The sequence below is a fragment of the Populus trichocarpa genome, chromosome 1, assembly GCF_000002775.5.
Source record: "Populus trichocarpa isolate Nisqually-1 chromosome 1, P.trichocarpa_v4.1, whole genome shotgun sequence".
In the NCBI taxonomy this organism is placed as follows: domain Eukaryota; kingdom Viridiplantae; phylum Streptophyta; class Magnoliopsida; order Malpighiales; family Salicaceae; genus Populus; species Populus trichocarpa.
Genome location: NC_037285.2, coordinates 35,263,232 through 35,280,690, shown reverse-complemented (window position 1 = coordinate 35,280,690; position 17,459 = coordinate 35,263,232). Strand labels below are relative to the sequence as shown.

Here is a 17,459-nt window from a genome sequence, read left to right as displayed (position 1 = left end):
TAATTTAATAATACTAACGAGAGAAAACCAAACCCTTAAACCTACAAAACATATTGTGAGGGTTCATTTTCCATGTGTTTTCTTTAGATTTATTTATGTGCAACCATTGTGGACCTACCCATGTCCTAATACAAACAAAACAATTTTAAGGGTTTTTATAAATTTTATAATTTTAGAGATTTTTTATATAATATTAAAATTCCATTCTACTCAACAAGTACGAGTTTAAATAATTTTAGAGTTTTAACTCGGTTTTTTCCGGTTTTGGCTCGGTTTTTCTAGTTTGGCTCGGTTTTTTTCCGTTTTTTTTTTGTTTGGGTTCGGTTCGGTTCGGTTTTTTTAGTTTTTTTAAAATAATCGAACCGAACCGAACCGGCTGATTTTTCAAAATTTTAATCGGTTTGATTAATTTTTTTTACGGTTCGATTTTTCAAAATTTTTTTTCTAATTTTCTTACTTTAATTGATTTTTTGGATTTTTTACTCCTCCTACTCGGTCGTATATATAACTATCATGATAATTATGACAATAATATCAACTGGTTAATGGGCAAATATCCTGACACAGTTGGGCATATGTCCACACCTCTAATTAATATCCATGCCCAAGAGGGCCTTCTTTTTTTCCTTCCTATCCTCAATACGCACACAAAAGTGCCACTATGACAAGTCTCTAAACTATATCCCAATTTATTTGGTAAAATTCATAAAAAAAAATATATATAGCTAACTATGTTTTTCTTTTCTGACATAAAGCATCTGCAAGAATCATGACTCTATCCTGATCTAAACTTTTCACCGGTGAGACACGAAGACAGAGAAGAAGCATTGTCCCAGGAAAGCCCGGTCGGTAGAAGCTGCAACCCCCAACGTGCAAGACGTCTCATCTCATCTATCCTGCTTCTGCTTTCGTTGCCAGCCCCTTTCCTCCCTTAAAAGCAAAAATAGCAACAGCCGAAATCGGGGATGTGCGAGTGATTAGCTGTATAGAAACAGAAGTAGCAAGTTTCACAATATTATATGGCCCATACAGGATCTGTTTCTTGCGGAAAAAATAAGGGTAAGAACTCTAGGGGTACGAGCAAGTGCCATGTGAATTATAGGTGTCGAGGGATGGGGGAGAGCCAAGCTTTTTCGACAATCATTCCTTGTGTTATCATGGCCTTTCTGCATTAAAAGTTCTCTCTGTTCAATTATTTTCGTCGTTTCTCCCACACTCTCAGTACAGTCATTCCTTGTCTATGATCATTACTATATATACAAATACAACCTCCAGGCTCAGCAGTTTTAGTTAGTTTCAAGACATTGAAGAAAGACTTGGATTATCAGCTCCAGGTACGCACTCATTACATACGGTTACTCATATCCTTGCTCACAAATCAAACGATCTTCTGTTCAAGAATTCTCATTGCTTTTACTACTAGTATATCAGTGCTCTTTTCTGCAGCTGGCTATACATTTTCATCAGAAAAATCTAATACTTAATTCTTGTTTTTTTTTTTTTTTATTGTATATTGGGATATGTCCTTGTTTTTGTTCGATCAATTCAGAATCCTTTTTTTTTCCTTGTTCTGTCTAAATTTGTTAGCTAGCTGATCCAATTTTCTGTGCGACGTCCAATTATTGACATGGTCACGAGTGACTGCTGATTTACCAGCGGGTTTAGTTCAAGGCGTAGTGTTGTTTTCCTTGTGACAATTTTGCATGGTAATTTTCTTTTCGTTTTCTGATAAAAATAGAGTAAACAGTAATATTCTGTGGCTGTAAGTTTCTGAACTCAGTTTTCACAAACTCAAAAACTTGTGTGTTTTGTCATGAATATTGTGCCACCTCTGCTACCACTCACTCTCACGGGCCAGCAAACGAAGACTACTGCTGGAGACAGACAGCTATTAATTATCAAACTACCCGAACATTATTTTGTTTTTTCGGACACCAAATTGAATTTTGTTAATTTTCCCGTTATTTTCTTGATCGACCAGACTGCATTAATTCATCTAAAGTAAGTTTGTGTTTATCCGTGTCTTGTTGCTGTTGTTGTTGAGGAAAAAAAAAGCAATAATCCAAAAGGATGAAGGTTCTCCTTTATAGTGACTAGACTTCAGCTAGCTGACATGAGTTAAAACGGCGCCACAAGTAGATGAACATGCATGACATGCCAGCCCCACCCTCCCCAATTGACTCTACACTTCTTCCTCACCTCATGTTTAGATGTTTCATTTTAGATTACTTTTGCGTTGCTAGAGATATCGCACTCCATGTCGTCGTCAATCCAGTTCATACCCTATGTGCAGTTCTATGGTGGATTTAGCTCCACATGCTATGCACAATATCTATCTTTTAGCATAATGAAAATAAGGGATCTATGAAAAATTATTAAATACATCGAGAATTGTATTTTTATTAGTATATAAGTGTTAGTTTGTTTCATCAACTAATACATCATGCAGGTCATCGTCATAAAATGGAAGCAACGGACAAGTCATCCAAGCAATCTTCTGGTAACGTGCCACCACTGCCAAGAGACTCCCGGGGATCACTTGAAGTATTCAACCCCTCCAGTGCCTACTTGAACCGACCCACTAACCCAGCATTTCGTTCATCAAACCCCACCTGGAAAAGCTGGGTTGATTCAAGTGCTAAAAATGAACCCGAACCCGAAGAAGCACCCATCACCACCTCATGGATGGCCCTCAAGGACCCGGTCCCTACCCCACCACCCCTACCGCAATCCCAGCAAGAAGAGAAAAAACCGAAACAACAACTGTCGGGTGAAATTGGGGTGGCAACAAAAAGAGCGGCTGAGTGGGGCCTGGTGCTAAAAACCGACGACGAGACAGGCAAACCACAAGGGGTTAGCGTGCGAACTTCGGGTGGGGATGACCCGAATGCAAAACCGGGTACATCAAGAAGGGACTCGAACAACTCGGTGAGAAATTCTGGCGAGTTATCAGATGACGGAGGGACTAGTAACAACAGTAATATCCCAAGAGTGTCTGAAGACATAAGAAATGCACTGTCCACCTTCCAACAAACATTTGTGGTATCAGATGCCACAAAACCAGACTATCCAATCTTGTATGCAAGTGCTGGCTTCTTTAAAATGACAGGATATACCTCTAAGGAGGTCATTGGCAGGAATTGGTAAGCATATTTCTCAACGTACTAATGGTTTTTATCAGTGGTGTATTAATGGTGATCATGTGTGTATGAATATGGTGGGTTGGACCAGTCGGTTCTTACAGGGTGCAGGCACCGACCCAGAAGATGTAGCGAAAATTAGGGAGGCTTTACGAGGAGAGGGTACTTACTGTGGGAGATTGTTGAATTATAAGAAAGATGGTTCTCCCTTTTGGAACCTTCTTACAATTGCACCCATCAAGGACGATTCTGGCAAAGTCCTCAAATTCATTGGGTAATTACTTTCTTTTCTTTTCTTAAATTATCCTATATCGTCGTAATCATCAAAAGTGACATCCCATATCCATGAGGTTTTAGATTTATCATTTTTTTAATATGTTTTCGAGATCACCACACAAGTGAAAGCACGCGCATGAAATATGAGGGTTATATGCTCAGGAAAAAATATGAGTTCACTCAGTCAAATCGTGACGACTCAGACAGGTTAAGTAGTAGTGAACTGATTTAATCAAAACTTAATTTGATTTATTTGTAAAAAATAATATTCCCTTTTAACTTTACTTTTAGAAAAAATAAAATAATATTTTTTTTATCGAGTTTAATATTCAACCTTGGCACATGTTCTAGCTTTAAGCTTTGTCGTTCAACAAGGGTTTAATAAAACACATGGCAATGGTAGATCTAGAATTTAGGAGCATGGTTGTATCCCACACACGCAACATGATAAGTAAGGAGGAGAAAAGGAAGAAGAAATGCCCCGTGCACCGTCCCATCCCGTGAGAATAAGATGCCCAACCCAATAATTCAAATTGTTTTTGATGTGCCAACTGGGGTTTTAGCTAGCCATACTCTTAATGGCCACCTGCTACTGAGATTCAATGCTTGACAGTGATGGACTCTGGACCCCTTTGATGGGGGGAAGAGCATGGTCTGAAAATGAAAATTAGAGGGGAGAATATATGACAATTAATTTAAAATGGTAGATATATCTATCATCTTGCTAGTTTACATGTTCTTATGTCTGCTTATTAATTGGCAGAATGCTAGTGGAGGTTAGCAAGCATACTGAGGGGTCCAAGGATAAGACCTTGCGTCCCAATGGATTGCCTGGATCCTTGATCCGATATGACGGTACTCTAAGCTTCTTATCTCCCTTCAATTATTATTACTGTTCATTCGACTATATGTCACGCAATTATTATTGATCTTACTTCAGTGGCTAGCATTGGACGTGACATGGAGTAGGATTCATGGCCTCTTCAGATAATGACAATAAACTTTTTCTTTTTTTCTCCCTTTTCTTGGGATTTTGAAAGGAAGGTTAAAACCCTATTCTGTGTTTTAGCTGACATCCATAGACTATTTAACTTCCTAAAGTAGATTTTGTTTCGGTATCATGAGGGAGCCAATCTTAGCTTCTTGTTGTTTAGCTTGATGATTAATTGACTGCAAAAGCAACTCTCTTCTTTTTTTAGGAGAGGAGTTGCCTTTGCAGTCAAGTAATCATCAAGCTAAATACCATAACTGAGGACTGAGGTAGAAGGAAAAGATTTAGAAGATTATGATAAAATCTTAGCATTACATTCAAGTCTCAAAAACTAAAGACATGCAAATTGCTGCAACATCGAATGAAACAAGACACCTATTTATGTTCTTAAATGGTTTTGAGGTTCGCTGCTATCGAACTGATAGGAGGCCTTCAGGTAGAGCAGTCATACTGCTGCTGTTACGTACATGAGTAAAAAATAGAGTAGTCCCTGTATGCAACCAATTCTGTTTTCTAGACGGCAAAAATAGCTTCCATTTTATTTCCCGAGCTCGTTAGTGAACCGTCCAACACGAGTAAATTTGCTGCAACTACTGGAGCAGCTCGGCAGACTAACTATTCTCCACGTGATAACTAATATAAAACCTGTTCATTTTGAGTTTTTGATGAAATATCGAAAAAATATGGTTGAGTTGCGCAAATGCAACAAAGTTGTTGGCTCCTTAACAAATGGCATTTGAAAGTATAAACTGATACGCAAATAAGCAGATAACTTATTGTATGATTTACCTTTTCTTTTCATTTGATTAGGTAGCTCAATTTTTTTGTCTTACGTACATTTGAGCTACACCAATATCTTGCTTTGCAGCACGTCAAAAAGAAATGGCTACAAGTTCTGTAACAGAACTTGTTCAAGCAGTGAACAGACCCCGTGCACTCAGTGAATCAACCAATCGTCCGTTGATGAGAAAATCAGAAGGTGGTGGAGAAGGGGAAAGAAAAGGAGCTATAGGAAGGCGAAACTCGGAGAATGTGGCTCCAAATAGACGGAATTCTCACGGGGGTACTCGAAACTCAATGCAACGTATCAGTGAGTTGCCGGAAAAGAAACCAAGAAAATCTAGCCGCCTTTCTTTCATGGGGTATAACTGCTTTTTGATGGCCATTGTAGCAGTAGACACCAGCATGCGATTCGTTCTTTTTTTTTTTTTTGGTTGGCATATCTTCCTATTCTACTATTTGACATATATTGTTTGGTAATTCGATTTAGTCTCATGAGAAAAAGTACACATTCCAATGATGAGAGCTTTGACGTTGGAATTACTCTCGATGATGATTTTGAGAGTGATGACGACGATGATGACGCAAGGCTTGATAGCCTTGATGACAAGGTGAGGAAGAAGGAAATGAGAAAGGGTATTGATCTCGCTACCACTCTTGAACGTATAGAGAAAAACTTTGTCATCACTGATCCAAGGCTGCCTGATAATCCCATTGTAAGATTCTTACTTCAACAAGATACATCTATTTTGCCTTTATGTTATTCATTCTGAATGATGTAGTAGGAAACTGAGATGTATAAATTTCCTAACTGTTTAAAATTTTCAGATATTTGCCTCTGATAGCTTCTTAGAGCTTACAGAGTACAGTCGTGAAGAAATCTTGGGAAGAAATTGCAGGTACGCTCCTGAACTGATGCATTTCTGAAATGCTGTGATTAGTTTGAATTTATCTGAAAACATTAGATTAATTTCTTAATTGTAACCAGAAGTTACTAACCCTATCTGAGTTCCCAAAATTCTCAGACCTTTTTCACCCAAATCAGTCATTCCTTCACAGCATTATGAGCATGATCGAGAAGGTCCGTAATCAGAGAAAACCGAACATGACTTTCTTTTCACTAACGCTAGATGCTAATCTTAGACTTCCACCTCCTCCTTTTCCTTATGCTCATAGGAGACATTAAAACTGCCAGGTTGACACCACATCAGTGCCCTGTATTAAAAGAAGACTTGTGCAGTAAACATTCTTAAAGTCTATAAATAAAATGAAATGCAAATGAATATATTGCAATCTATTTCATGCTTTGATTTTGTAGATTCTTGCAAGGGCCTGAAACCGATCCAGCGACTGTGAGGAAAATAAGGGAAGCAATTGATAACCAGACAGATGTCACCGTTCAGCTGATTAACTATACCAAGAGTGGTAAGCCAACTTTTGCAGTCTGAATTCTCTGTGACATTTCAGAATGGATAGCTAACTCAAAAGCATGTAGCATTAGATTACTTCTTACATGCTCATGGTAGTATTTATATGCCTTCAAAGCAAAGTGAATAGTACTGCTGTTATGCGTCTTGCTACTTCCTTTATTTTCATACATTGATCTGTTCTATTTAATCAAGTATAAAGCATTTCAAGACAAATCTGGAGAACATTCCTTCTTAGGTTCTCTCATTATTTTTTTTTTACTGTAATGCTAATTCTGAAATGAACACCTCTCCTTGTTCTTGTTGACACCATAAAAAGAAAACCTGTAATTTTCTTTTTTTTTTTCCTTTAAGTTAATCATGGCCTTCCACACTTGATCCAGGTAAGAAGTTCTGGAACCTGTTCCATCTGCAGCCTATGCGTGACCAAAAGGTACATTACCTGCATCTTCAAACCAAAAAATATTATGTTGTATCTCGTAAATCACTATTTTTATGAAATGAATCCTCATGGAAATCAAAAGTGAAAGGTTCTTTATGAGCTTTATCTTCTTGTGAACAGGGAGAAGTGCAGTATTTTATTGGAGTGCAATTAGATGGCAGTGAGCATGTTGAGCCACGTACCAATAGTATCCCAGAGGCAACAGCTATAGAGAGTGAACAACTGGTCTAAATTCTCTTCTTTTCTCTGTTTAAATCCCTGTAAAGCTAAGATTTTCAAACAACAGTACTGCTAATATACATGTTAAATTAGTTCTCTGAAACTTCAAAGCTCAAGAATGCTAAAATTTCACCTCCCATTTCCTGAAGAAGCAGTGGTTTAATATTGTCACGATCATTTATTTCATCCACATCGTTAACAATGTCTCTCTAGAGGTATACATTTTCCCCTAACGAGCTGGACTGGTGTCCACTATCAGGTGAAACAAACTGCAGAAAATGTTGATGACGCAGCGAGAGAACTTCCGGATGCTAATATGGTAACTCCCTAAACGGCAAAAAGTAATCCTATCTTTAAATAGTCCTTTTGTGATTTGATTCTAGCAAAAAGTTCTCCTATCTGCAGAGACCAGAAGATTTGTGGGCTAATCATTCAAAAGTGGTTTATCCAAAGCCTCACAGAAAGGACAGCCCATCATGGAAAGCGATTCAAAAGGTATTATCCTTTGGATCCTTGAATATGTGTAACAATGACAATAGATTACAATCTCATTGTCAAGTGATCCAAAGCTGATTTTATGATGTGATATACAAATCGTTGGCATCGTTCTGCAAATTGTCGGACTTCAATTTTTCTTCAATGTGCACATGCCAATTTTATCTCTTTTTTTTTTTGCTCACCTATCTGCAGATTCTAGAAAGTGGAGAACAATTAGGCCTAAAGCATTTTAGGCCAGTAAAGCCCTTGGGATCCGGTGACACTGGCAGGTTTGTCTTTCCATTTCTGTACTGAATCCTCAGATCACTGAACTTGTGTGATTCATAGTAGAGGGATTTCCATTTCCTTGGTTTATCTCCAGCACCTGTAGCAAGAAATCATAAAAACGTGTTGCTGATAGTTTGCTTTTTCAAATAGATTTTTAATCGGTCTTTTTGTTAACCAAGATCATTTTCCTTTCACTTGTTATACTCACGCTGAATTAATCTTGAAAATTGTTTTCTGACTTGTCAATCGGCACGCAGCGTGCATTTGGTAGAATTGTATGGAACTGGTCAGTTTTTTGCCATGAAGACTATGGACAAGGCTGCTATGCTCAACCGCAATAAGGTAACTATTAACTATCTTTAATGTTGACGTTTGATATCTATAGTTTCTCGATTCTTGCTGGTCAACTAGCTTACTTTCCTTCACATTCAGCAATTCATGTTTACAGTTGATAATTTTTTCACTAAAATTAGATTATGACATTTTGGTTTCCACAAACTTGTTTTAATGACTCTAAAGTTTTGAGTATCTTTGGATAAGTTGAATGTCCTGAGTGTTATAGTTGCTTGTTAGCCAATAAATTACATGTCATTGTTATTCTCTGATGTTCATTCATGCTGTCTTTCAATGCAGGTGCATAGAGCTTGTGCAGAGAGAGAAATTCTTGACATGTTGGACCACCCTTTTCTTCCTGCGTTGTATGCTTCATTTCAGGTTAGACAATGGGCATGGGTTGAACTAACAGTTTTTTTCTAGAATGCCTAATCTTTGCAATGGTGAACATTAAAGTTTAGGTGCTTGTCCTGTGATTGTATTTGAATCTGTATTTAAGATTCATTTACTTGAGTCATATGTAGATTATTAAAATTCTAATGATAATGTTTCAGACGAAAACACATATCTGTCTGATAACTGATTACTGCCCTGGTGGCGAGCTCTTCCTGCTTTTGGACAGACAGCCAAAGAAGGTGCTGAAGGAAGATGCTGTGAGGTAAAAACAAAGAATAGTTTCATAATGGTAAAAACAATTTCACTATAAATGAAGCAAGAAACTTGGATACTCATTACTCTCAATTTAGTTCAATAAAATGCAGATTTTATTCCCAAAGGAGGACAGATCATTTTGAAAATGTGTGTGCTGTCCATAAGGGGCTAGTCACTTTTGGGACTCATAACTATGAAATACCTGAGAAATTCTTTATGATTTTGTAGATTTTATGCTGCAGAGGTAGTCATTGCATTGGAGTACCTTCATTGTCAAGGTAGATATTTGAGTTGATCATCAATATGTAATTATTGTAAGAACTGAGTTGATTTAATATTTAAAGTTTCCAAAACTGACACTAAGCGATGATTGAATCCATATGAATGATGGCCCTGACTTGTACAAGAACATTCCGTTGCCCTTTTACCTTTTCTTCTAAGTTAGCAAGCTAAGCAGTGGTAATTCTAAAGATTCCTCCGGGGGGAAATAGAGATGTCTCCTACGTTATCCCTAATATATATTTGGAAGTATGAACGTAATTTCTAATTTGAGTTGCATAGAATTTTTTTTGTATTATTCTGATTTGCCTCTCCCTAGATATCCCTTCTTCTATGTGGCTTGCTTGATCAGCAGTTATATTAAACTATTTTTGTCCTGGCTCTTGAAGCTTTTCTCCTAGTAAACTCAGAAGAGTGATTTTAACTTAGGTGAATAAAGAGTCTAGACAAAGCAGTGTCTTCTACTAGGAACTTTTCAGTGAATATTGGAGTCACATAATTTCCAAAACTATAATCCAATAAATAAAAGGATTACGAGGCTATTATGTTCTTCCCTTGGTTTCATTCATTACTGAATTCAGCTGTTTCTCTTGCAGGGATAATTTACAGGGACTTAAAGCCTGAGAATGTTCTACTTCAGAGCAATGGGCATGTGGCCTTGACAGATTTTGATCTATCATGTTTAACATCCTGCAAACCCCAGGTATCCCAGCTGCACTTTATCCTTTTTCCCACTTGACATCATTTCTTCTATTTCTATATGCCTCAGAATGTTTTGTTTAAGAATTTTTTTTTTGGCTACTTTAGAGTATGTACTCAGTTTTGATTTTTTTTTCTGACCTGTAACTCAATACTGACATTAACATAATATTTTTTTTATGCTCTCTTCAGCTCTTGATTCCAAGTACAAATGAAAAGAAAAGGCACCGTAAACATCAGCAGGCGCCGCCAGTCTTTATGGCTGAACCAATGAGAGCTTCAAATTCTTTTGTTGGAACTGAAGAGTATATAGCTCCGGTTTGTTTTCTTGCTTGAACCTGCTTTTCATATATATATATATATTTGATCTTATTCGTGTTTTAGTTTTTTTGGACAGAGGTAGATGTGGACTTTCATTCCTTAGGGAGTGAGAGGGCAAGCAGCAATGTGCAGCATTCATTTCTTTTTTTTCTGTTATTGTTTTTTTCAGCACTGCATTCATAACTTGTCCAAAGTCACCAGCATGAACCTTGAAGTCAAATCCCTTTTCAATATATAAGTATAAGCTGCACAATGACTTCCAGCTCTTCAAGATTCTCTTGCTTCCAGTTTGGTATTTCAGTCATGCTGAAAGCCAAAACTTTTTTCATGTGAACAGAAAATTTTAGTTTTGAAAGGTTTAAACCATGGTTTGGTTGAGGATCAGTCACTGAATTCTGAAAACAGAGATTTTTTCATTTTCTGTCTTCTAATGTCCTACCAATGGACAGTTTTCCTGTAATTTTTTTTTTTTGAAGTTGTATGTAGGTTTTATTACTTCTTTTCATGCGTATGCTTTTCTTCTCCTGTTTTACAGAGTTTGAATTGTCTTCTGTCATTGCAGGAAATCATAACTGGGGCAGGCCATACCAGTGCCGTGGACTGGTGGGCTCTAGGTAATTATCTACCACTTTGATCTTTGAAATGTCTTAAATGTTTGATGCCATGTCCATCATTATGCTTCGATCAATTAGACATTGAATTTGGCAAAACTGTAGCTTTCAGGATTTTAATATTCTTCCTCTCTAACTTCTTTCATTTGATTCTCTTTTTGGTCGCAGGAATTCTGCTATATGAAATGCTTTATGGATACACACCATTCAGGGGAAAGACCAGGCAAAAGACATTCGCCAACATTCTTCACAAGGATCTCAAATTCCCTGGAAGTATACCGGTGAGATAATTTGTTGAGTATGCGCGCATGTCTTCATGGGAGCGTTAGTCACTGTGCACAAGAATTTACGACAAGGAGAATAACATAGAATTCTTAACTTTGTCATGGAGCAGGTTAGCCTCAACGCGAAGCAGTTAATGTACCGTTTGCTGCATAGGGACCCCAAAAACAGGTTGGGTTCGCGAGAAGGAGCGAATGATATTAAACGGCATCCATTCTTCAAGGGTGTCAACTGGGCACTGGTTCGCTGCTTGGTAAGATAATAACAAGCCTGTCCTTGTATCACTTCGTATCCTAGAGTAGCAGAGTTTAGGCACTGACAGATTCATGGATTCCCAGAATCCTCCTGAGCTCGAGGCACCATTTTTGGAGTCCGGAGAAGAAAAGGAAGCCAAAGTTGTGGATCCTGGAATGCAGGATCTACAGACAAATATCTTCTGAAGAGGTGATATTTCTGCAACACACATGCTTCTTGCTAGATAGTAGTAGTCTTATAATGTCCCTTCTTCTAATCAAGTTCTTAACACGTTGTTTTCAGCTGAGTTGAGGAGTATTTTAACGCTTTGTATTCAGGAGAAGAAGATGGTTGGCCCTGAAGACCACCTCTGATCTTCTTTCTTTTCCCTTTATCAATGAATGATTTGATTGCTTTTTTGCTTATTAAGGTTTTTGATATGGTCGTGTAATGATGTGAGTGCTAATTTATTGCAACATGCAGCAGTTCCATGTGTACTTCACTCTTGAAATTACTGTCCTTGGATTTATTTATTTATTTAATATCCTTCTCTTCGAGTTAATTACAAAATTAGAGTGGTTGCTAGGAGTGAAGAACATTTGTTCCTTTTCTTTTTTTGTATTTTTAGTAAAATTCATTAATTAAGACATTAATTAGTTGTGACCAATTTGAGATTTTTATTTTGTTTCTGAAGAATAATTAATTATATTTTAAAAATAAATAAATGAAAAAATAGATAAAATAAATACTTAAATAGATAAAATAACAGACATTTCAATGAAAAACAAAAATGAATACAAGTACTTAAATAAAAATAAATGTAGTAGTGAGAACCCTGAAAGAAAAAAAAATAAGTTGAAGAAAAAAACAATAAATAAATATTAGAGAATAATATAAATCATATCTTTGGATCTCATCTAACAGTTTAAGCTATTGGGTTGAGATGATTATTTGACATGGTATCAGAGCATTAATGACCAAGTGGTCACAAATTCGAATCTCACCATCCCTATTTATTTGATAAAAATTAAGCACAAGATAATGTGAGTCTATGACTTTCACTTGAGGGGGTGTGTTAAAAAATAATATAAATTATATCTTGGAGCGGCTTTCACTTGAGGAAGTGATTTAAATTATTGGGTTGAGATAATTATTTGACAATAAATATATATTTCATCATTATCTCTATTTTACAAAATTGAAGTATGAATAAGGCATCATGTGTCTGTTCATAGAACATTGACAATTTCTAACTCTATAATTACAAAATTGAAGCAAAAGTAAAGTATATGATGATATTGGCACTCACTTTTTAGTGCGATATGTTTACTCTATAAATACGTTGATAATTTTTTAATAAAAAGATAACAAAAGAACTTGATTAAAAAAAAAACCCTTTCAAATTTAAGAAAAAAAAAAGGTATAAGTGTTCAAATAAAAATAATTCCACCTGATAATATATCCAAATTGGAATTGAATTTTAAAAAATTCGTGGATGATGGTGATTTAGTGAGTTTTTAGTTTATTTATCTTCAAAGCCACCCTTTTAATCTTACTTAATATAAAATTCTTCTGTTTTTTTTCTTCAATTTTAGTTATTTCATGATTTTAAATTTATCAAAACACCAAGAAAAAATCACAATCATAAGGGGATCACCAATTTGACAATATAAAATATATGAGGGGCATTTTAGTCTACTAAAAAATCACCCCAACCAATGCCTTATATATACACACTAGCTATTTGACCCGCATTGTGCTGCGGGTCATAATTATTTTTGTTTTTGATATTTATTTTTTAAAAAATATCAAAACAAATATAAAAAATATAGATATACAAGCTATTTTGATTTTTGTTTTTTGAAAAAAGAATTTAAAGTGTAATTTAAAAAGTTTATCCAAGTATTTAATTAAATAAAGTTGATATAATTATCTATATGAATAAACAATAAAAAATTATTAACAATAACTAAAAGAGAAACTTGAAAAATTAAGAGAAGAATGTAGATCAAAATATTTAATCTCTCAAAAAAAGAAATTTATTCATTTGTATCTACTGAATTTATTTATTACAATTAATAAAAGATAATAAAAATAGAAATACATATGAAACTAATTGAATAAAATAAAAAGAAAAAACTATTATGCAAGGCCGAATATTAGAAATATTATTTTTATAAAATAAAGCTCATATGTATAACATAAAAAATAATTCTTTAAAAATTAAATACAAATAAAATATTTTTAAAAAAATCTCTATTTAAAAAAGGTCTATAAAACTCGTGGCTTAAGTCATAAAACTAGGATAAATCAATAGAAATATTTTTAAAGATAACCACAAAACCAATCTTTTTCTAAAAAATAATAATGTAGAATGATAAAATCATAAAAGAAAATGATAAAAAATAGATGTTGAACCGCATTAACTTTTCAAAATTGTGAATTGTGTCATTTCAAAAATCTCTAACAAATCAAACGCCGAATAATGAAACCTTGAAAAAATCAATCATATGAAAAAATAAAATGAATGAGGGTGAAAATAAAAATAAAAAATAAATTATAGGGCATTAAAAAGTTTAAATTGGGGGGTTAAATGAAAATAAAAAAAACTTTAACAAAAAAAAAATCAAAAGAATGAGGGTTAAACTGAAAAAAAAAACAATATAAATTTTGATTGAACGATGAAATTGAAAACCAATAAAACTTTAACAAAAGAGCCATAGAAAAAATCAGAAATCAAAATAATAAGGATCAAATTGAAAAAAAAAATATATGACAAATTTTAATTTAATGACTAAATTGAAAACATAAAAAACTTTTATAAAAGGGTCAAGGATGAAAATAAGCAATAAAAAACAAAAGGACTGAAATTAAAAAAAAAAAAAACAAATATGTACTTTCTCTAGAAGAGAGGAAAAAAAAAAAAACGACAGCCAACAACAAATTGCCCATCATCCGCTACCACGTACCACACCAATAGAAAAACGTCACGATGATGTTTTTAAAGACATCGTGGAAGGGCAAGTTTAGCCACTTGATGGTGTCGCACAATCTGCTATAAGAGTGTGGATGCCCTTTATGCACTAATACGTAATGAGTATACGCCAACAGCTTTTTCAAATAAAAAAATTATATTTTCAACTTAAAAATATTAGAATGCCCTTCATAAGCTTGAAAAATTAAAAAAAATAAACTTGTGTAAAAGGAAAAAAATGCCCTGATGTATGCCTTTTTTTTTGTCTTTTCTAACGGTAAAAACATATTTTTATTGTATTTTAAGAAGCAAAAAGCCAAAAAAACCATTTGTCAACAACTCTAGTTATTTTTATTGATAAATAAGTAATTTTATTGTTTTAAAGTTATTGAAAAGATGAAATAACTTTTGGTTAACATTTCTAAATTTTATTGATCTCGAGGGTAAATACATCTTTTTACTGTGCAAAAAAATTTGAAAAAGAATAACATACCCTGAACAAATTTTTAATGACCAATGAGTCACTAAAAAAGACCAAATTATCTCCACCACCAAGGTGCTCATTCTTCTATCCAAGGATAAAATGATAATTTTTCTATAACAATCCATAATAAATTGTGTCTAGTGCTGTAATGAAAAACCTACGACCTGTATATTTTTTATTAATTAGCAAATAAACAAAAATAACCACCCTTTTTAACTTTTGATAACTTGGAGCCCTCTCACATTTTATTGTTCATGTTCATAGTAGATTTTTTTTCCTTCTTAATCCCTAATGATTTTTACAATTTGGTCATTATATTATTATTTTTTTAATTTCATCCTTTCAAATTCATTTCCCATGGTTTAATGTCTTACAATTCCCTCAAATTTTAATTTTTTTTTTTATGTTTTCAGATCGTTTGATATGCTAATATTAAAAATAATTTTTAAAAAATAATAAAAATATTATTTTGATGCATTTCTAAGCGAAAAACACTTTGAACCGCAACAGCTATCACAATCCCAAACAGGCTCGATTCATCTACGTGTATTCAATATGTAATATCATATTTTAAAATTAAACTAAAGATTTATTTGACAAAATACAATTTGTTAATAAAATATTGAAAGAATTCGGATCAAACTCATAAACAAAACCAAAGTTATTTCCACACAGAGTAGAAGTGTGGAAAACTTTGATTTTATCCTAAAGTCTTGAATTATACTCGTTTGATCCTATTGTTTGACTTTTTAATTGTGGTTCAAAATTTTAATTTTTTTAACGTTTCAATTCTTAGATATTAATGAACAAAAGAGTAAGTTATCAAGCAGTAATAAAAGAGAATGGCGAGCCAACCACGTTCCAATATAATTAATAGAATTCAATGGAGATAATTTTGGGAAAAGTTAATTTATTTTAGATTCAACTTACTTTGCATTTTTAAACTTATTAAACCATCTAGGTGGTGGCCCAACGATAAGAGCTTGGGACCAAGAGGTTTGCTTCCTCTGTGATCTCAGGTTCGAGTCTTGTGGTTGCTTATATAATGGCCACTGGAGGCTTACATGGTCATTAACTTCAGGGCTCGTGGGATTAGTTGAGGTGCACATAAGCTGGCCTGGACATCCACGTTAAACTAAAAAAAAAATGTTTTCAACTTATTTAAAATATAATTATTGAGATTTCTTTGATATTTTTGAGATCCGTTGAAAAAAAGAGAGCATATGACAGCCTTCTCTTTAAAAATAAATAATAAAAAAGCCTGCCACGTGACCTTAGTCTTCTTGGAGACCAGGAAGGAAGTTGGCCATGGCCAATTCTATTTTTTCTTAAAAGTTTTATTTTTAAAATTTATTTTTTTAATATTTTTTTATTTATTCAATGTTTTGGTTTATTTTTTTTAATATTAATATATTTTGGATTGTTTATATAATTTTATAATACTTTAAAAATATTATTTTCATTTATCTTTTAATTACATCTCAAATTATATTTGCATGGTTAATTTATAAGAATAAAAATCATAAATATCTAAAAACAATCACGTAAAAGTGTGGGTGTCCTAGCTAGAATCTAGAGATGAGCAAACAAATTTGAAAAAACAATTAAATAATGAAAAAAAAAAACTGAATAAACTAATTAGAAAAATAAGAAAAAATTGTTCGGTTTGGTTTCAATCTTAAAAGTTTAGAACCGATTCAATTTGATCATTCAGACAGCACTGACCAAGTTGTATAAATTCTAAATCAAACCTAGATGCCCCCAATTTTCTCTCAATCTTTTTCATCCTCACAAGCTTTCTCGTCTGTCTCTCATTATCTTCTCTTTATCCTCCATCATCGTTACCAGTATCTATCTCTATCCTCCATCACTATCGCCAGTCTTTGTCTCTACTGTACATAACAATAACTTTTCCCCTTCTTCTACTTGTTTCTTACCACTCGTGTTTGATACTTACTTATTAGTTGGACATTAATTGGTTCAGGGAAGGAGAGATTTTTTTTTTTGATTTGCGTGGGTTTTCAGATTAATTTGCGCGCACTTCGACTAATCTCTTGGGTCTTGAAATTAACGATACAAGCCTTTAGTGGTCAGCAATCATATGGTTCGAACCTAAAATTACCAGAAAAGCAAATATCTTAATCCTAAACTCTTACCATCGTAACATCTAAAAAAAAAAAAAGAGATTTTAAATCATGGCTCAAAGACATAAATCTGCTTCTATCTGTTACCAATGTTTAATCCGTCTCCATCTATAAGTGGTTCCTTATTTTTTTAACCATCATCTTTTTCCCCTCTTAATTCGAATGTAAGTGTTAGGTTGTCCACAATTTATGTGTTCTTTCCCTATGATTTTTTATCGGTTCGGTTAATTCATGTGGTGCTCTTAACCATTAAGGTATCACTTGTTACAATTCTCCGTGTTAATTTTACAACTAATTGTCTTGAGTCAAAATAATTATAATAAATTATTATAATTATAATAATAAAATGGTTCATAAATTGTCTCTCCATTTCACAACCTTCTAACTTTACAATTGCAAATTATCTT

At 33.9% G+C, this 17,459-nt stretch overlaps 1 protein-coding gene across 2 annotated transcripts; it reads left to right on the top strand.

Annotated features, from left to right (window-relative positions):
• Positions 1 to 701: 701 nt before the first annotated feature.
• Positions 702 to 12,012, top strand: LOC7467655 (phototropin-1). 2 transcript variants are annotated; one of them, XM_024593907.2, is made up of 24 exons: positions 702 to 1,334; positions 2,450 to 3,143; positions 3,232 to 3,414; positions 4,180 to 4,271; positions 5,276 to 5,549; positions 5,678 to 5,903; positions 6,016 to 6,086; positions 6,506 to 6,612; positions 6,998 to 7,047; positions 7,177 to 7,281; positions 7,535 to 7,594; positions 7,681 to 7,770; positions 7,966 to 8,042; positions 8,298 to 8,382; positions 8,674 to 8,754; positions 8,928 to 9,031; positions 9,253 to 9,302; positions 9,900 to 10,006; positions 10,195 to 10,320; positions 10,886 to 10,937; positions 11,103 to 11,215; positions 11,329 to 11,469; positions 11,555 to 11,660; positions 11,754 to 12,012. In XM_024593907.2, the coding sequence occupies exons 2-23, from the start codon at positions 2,464 to 2,466 to the stop codon at positions 11,654 to 11,656; spliced, it is 2,976 nt and encodes a 991-aa protein (XP_024449675.2). In that variant the 5' UTR covers positions 702 to 1,334; positions 2,450 to 2,463; the 3' UTR covers positions 11,657 to 11,660; positions 11,754 to 12,012. The 2 variants fall into 2 exon arrangements, with proteins under 2 accessions (XP_024449675.2, XP_052302406.1); XM_052446446.1 differs by lacking the exon at positions 702 to 1,334 and adding an exon at positions 1,588 to 1,706.
• The last annotated feature ends 5,447 nt before the right edge of the window (positions 12,013 to 17,459 follow it).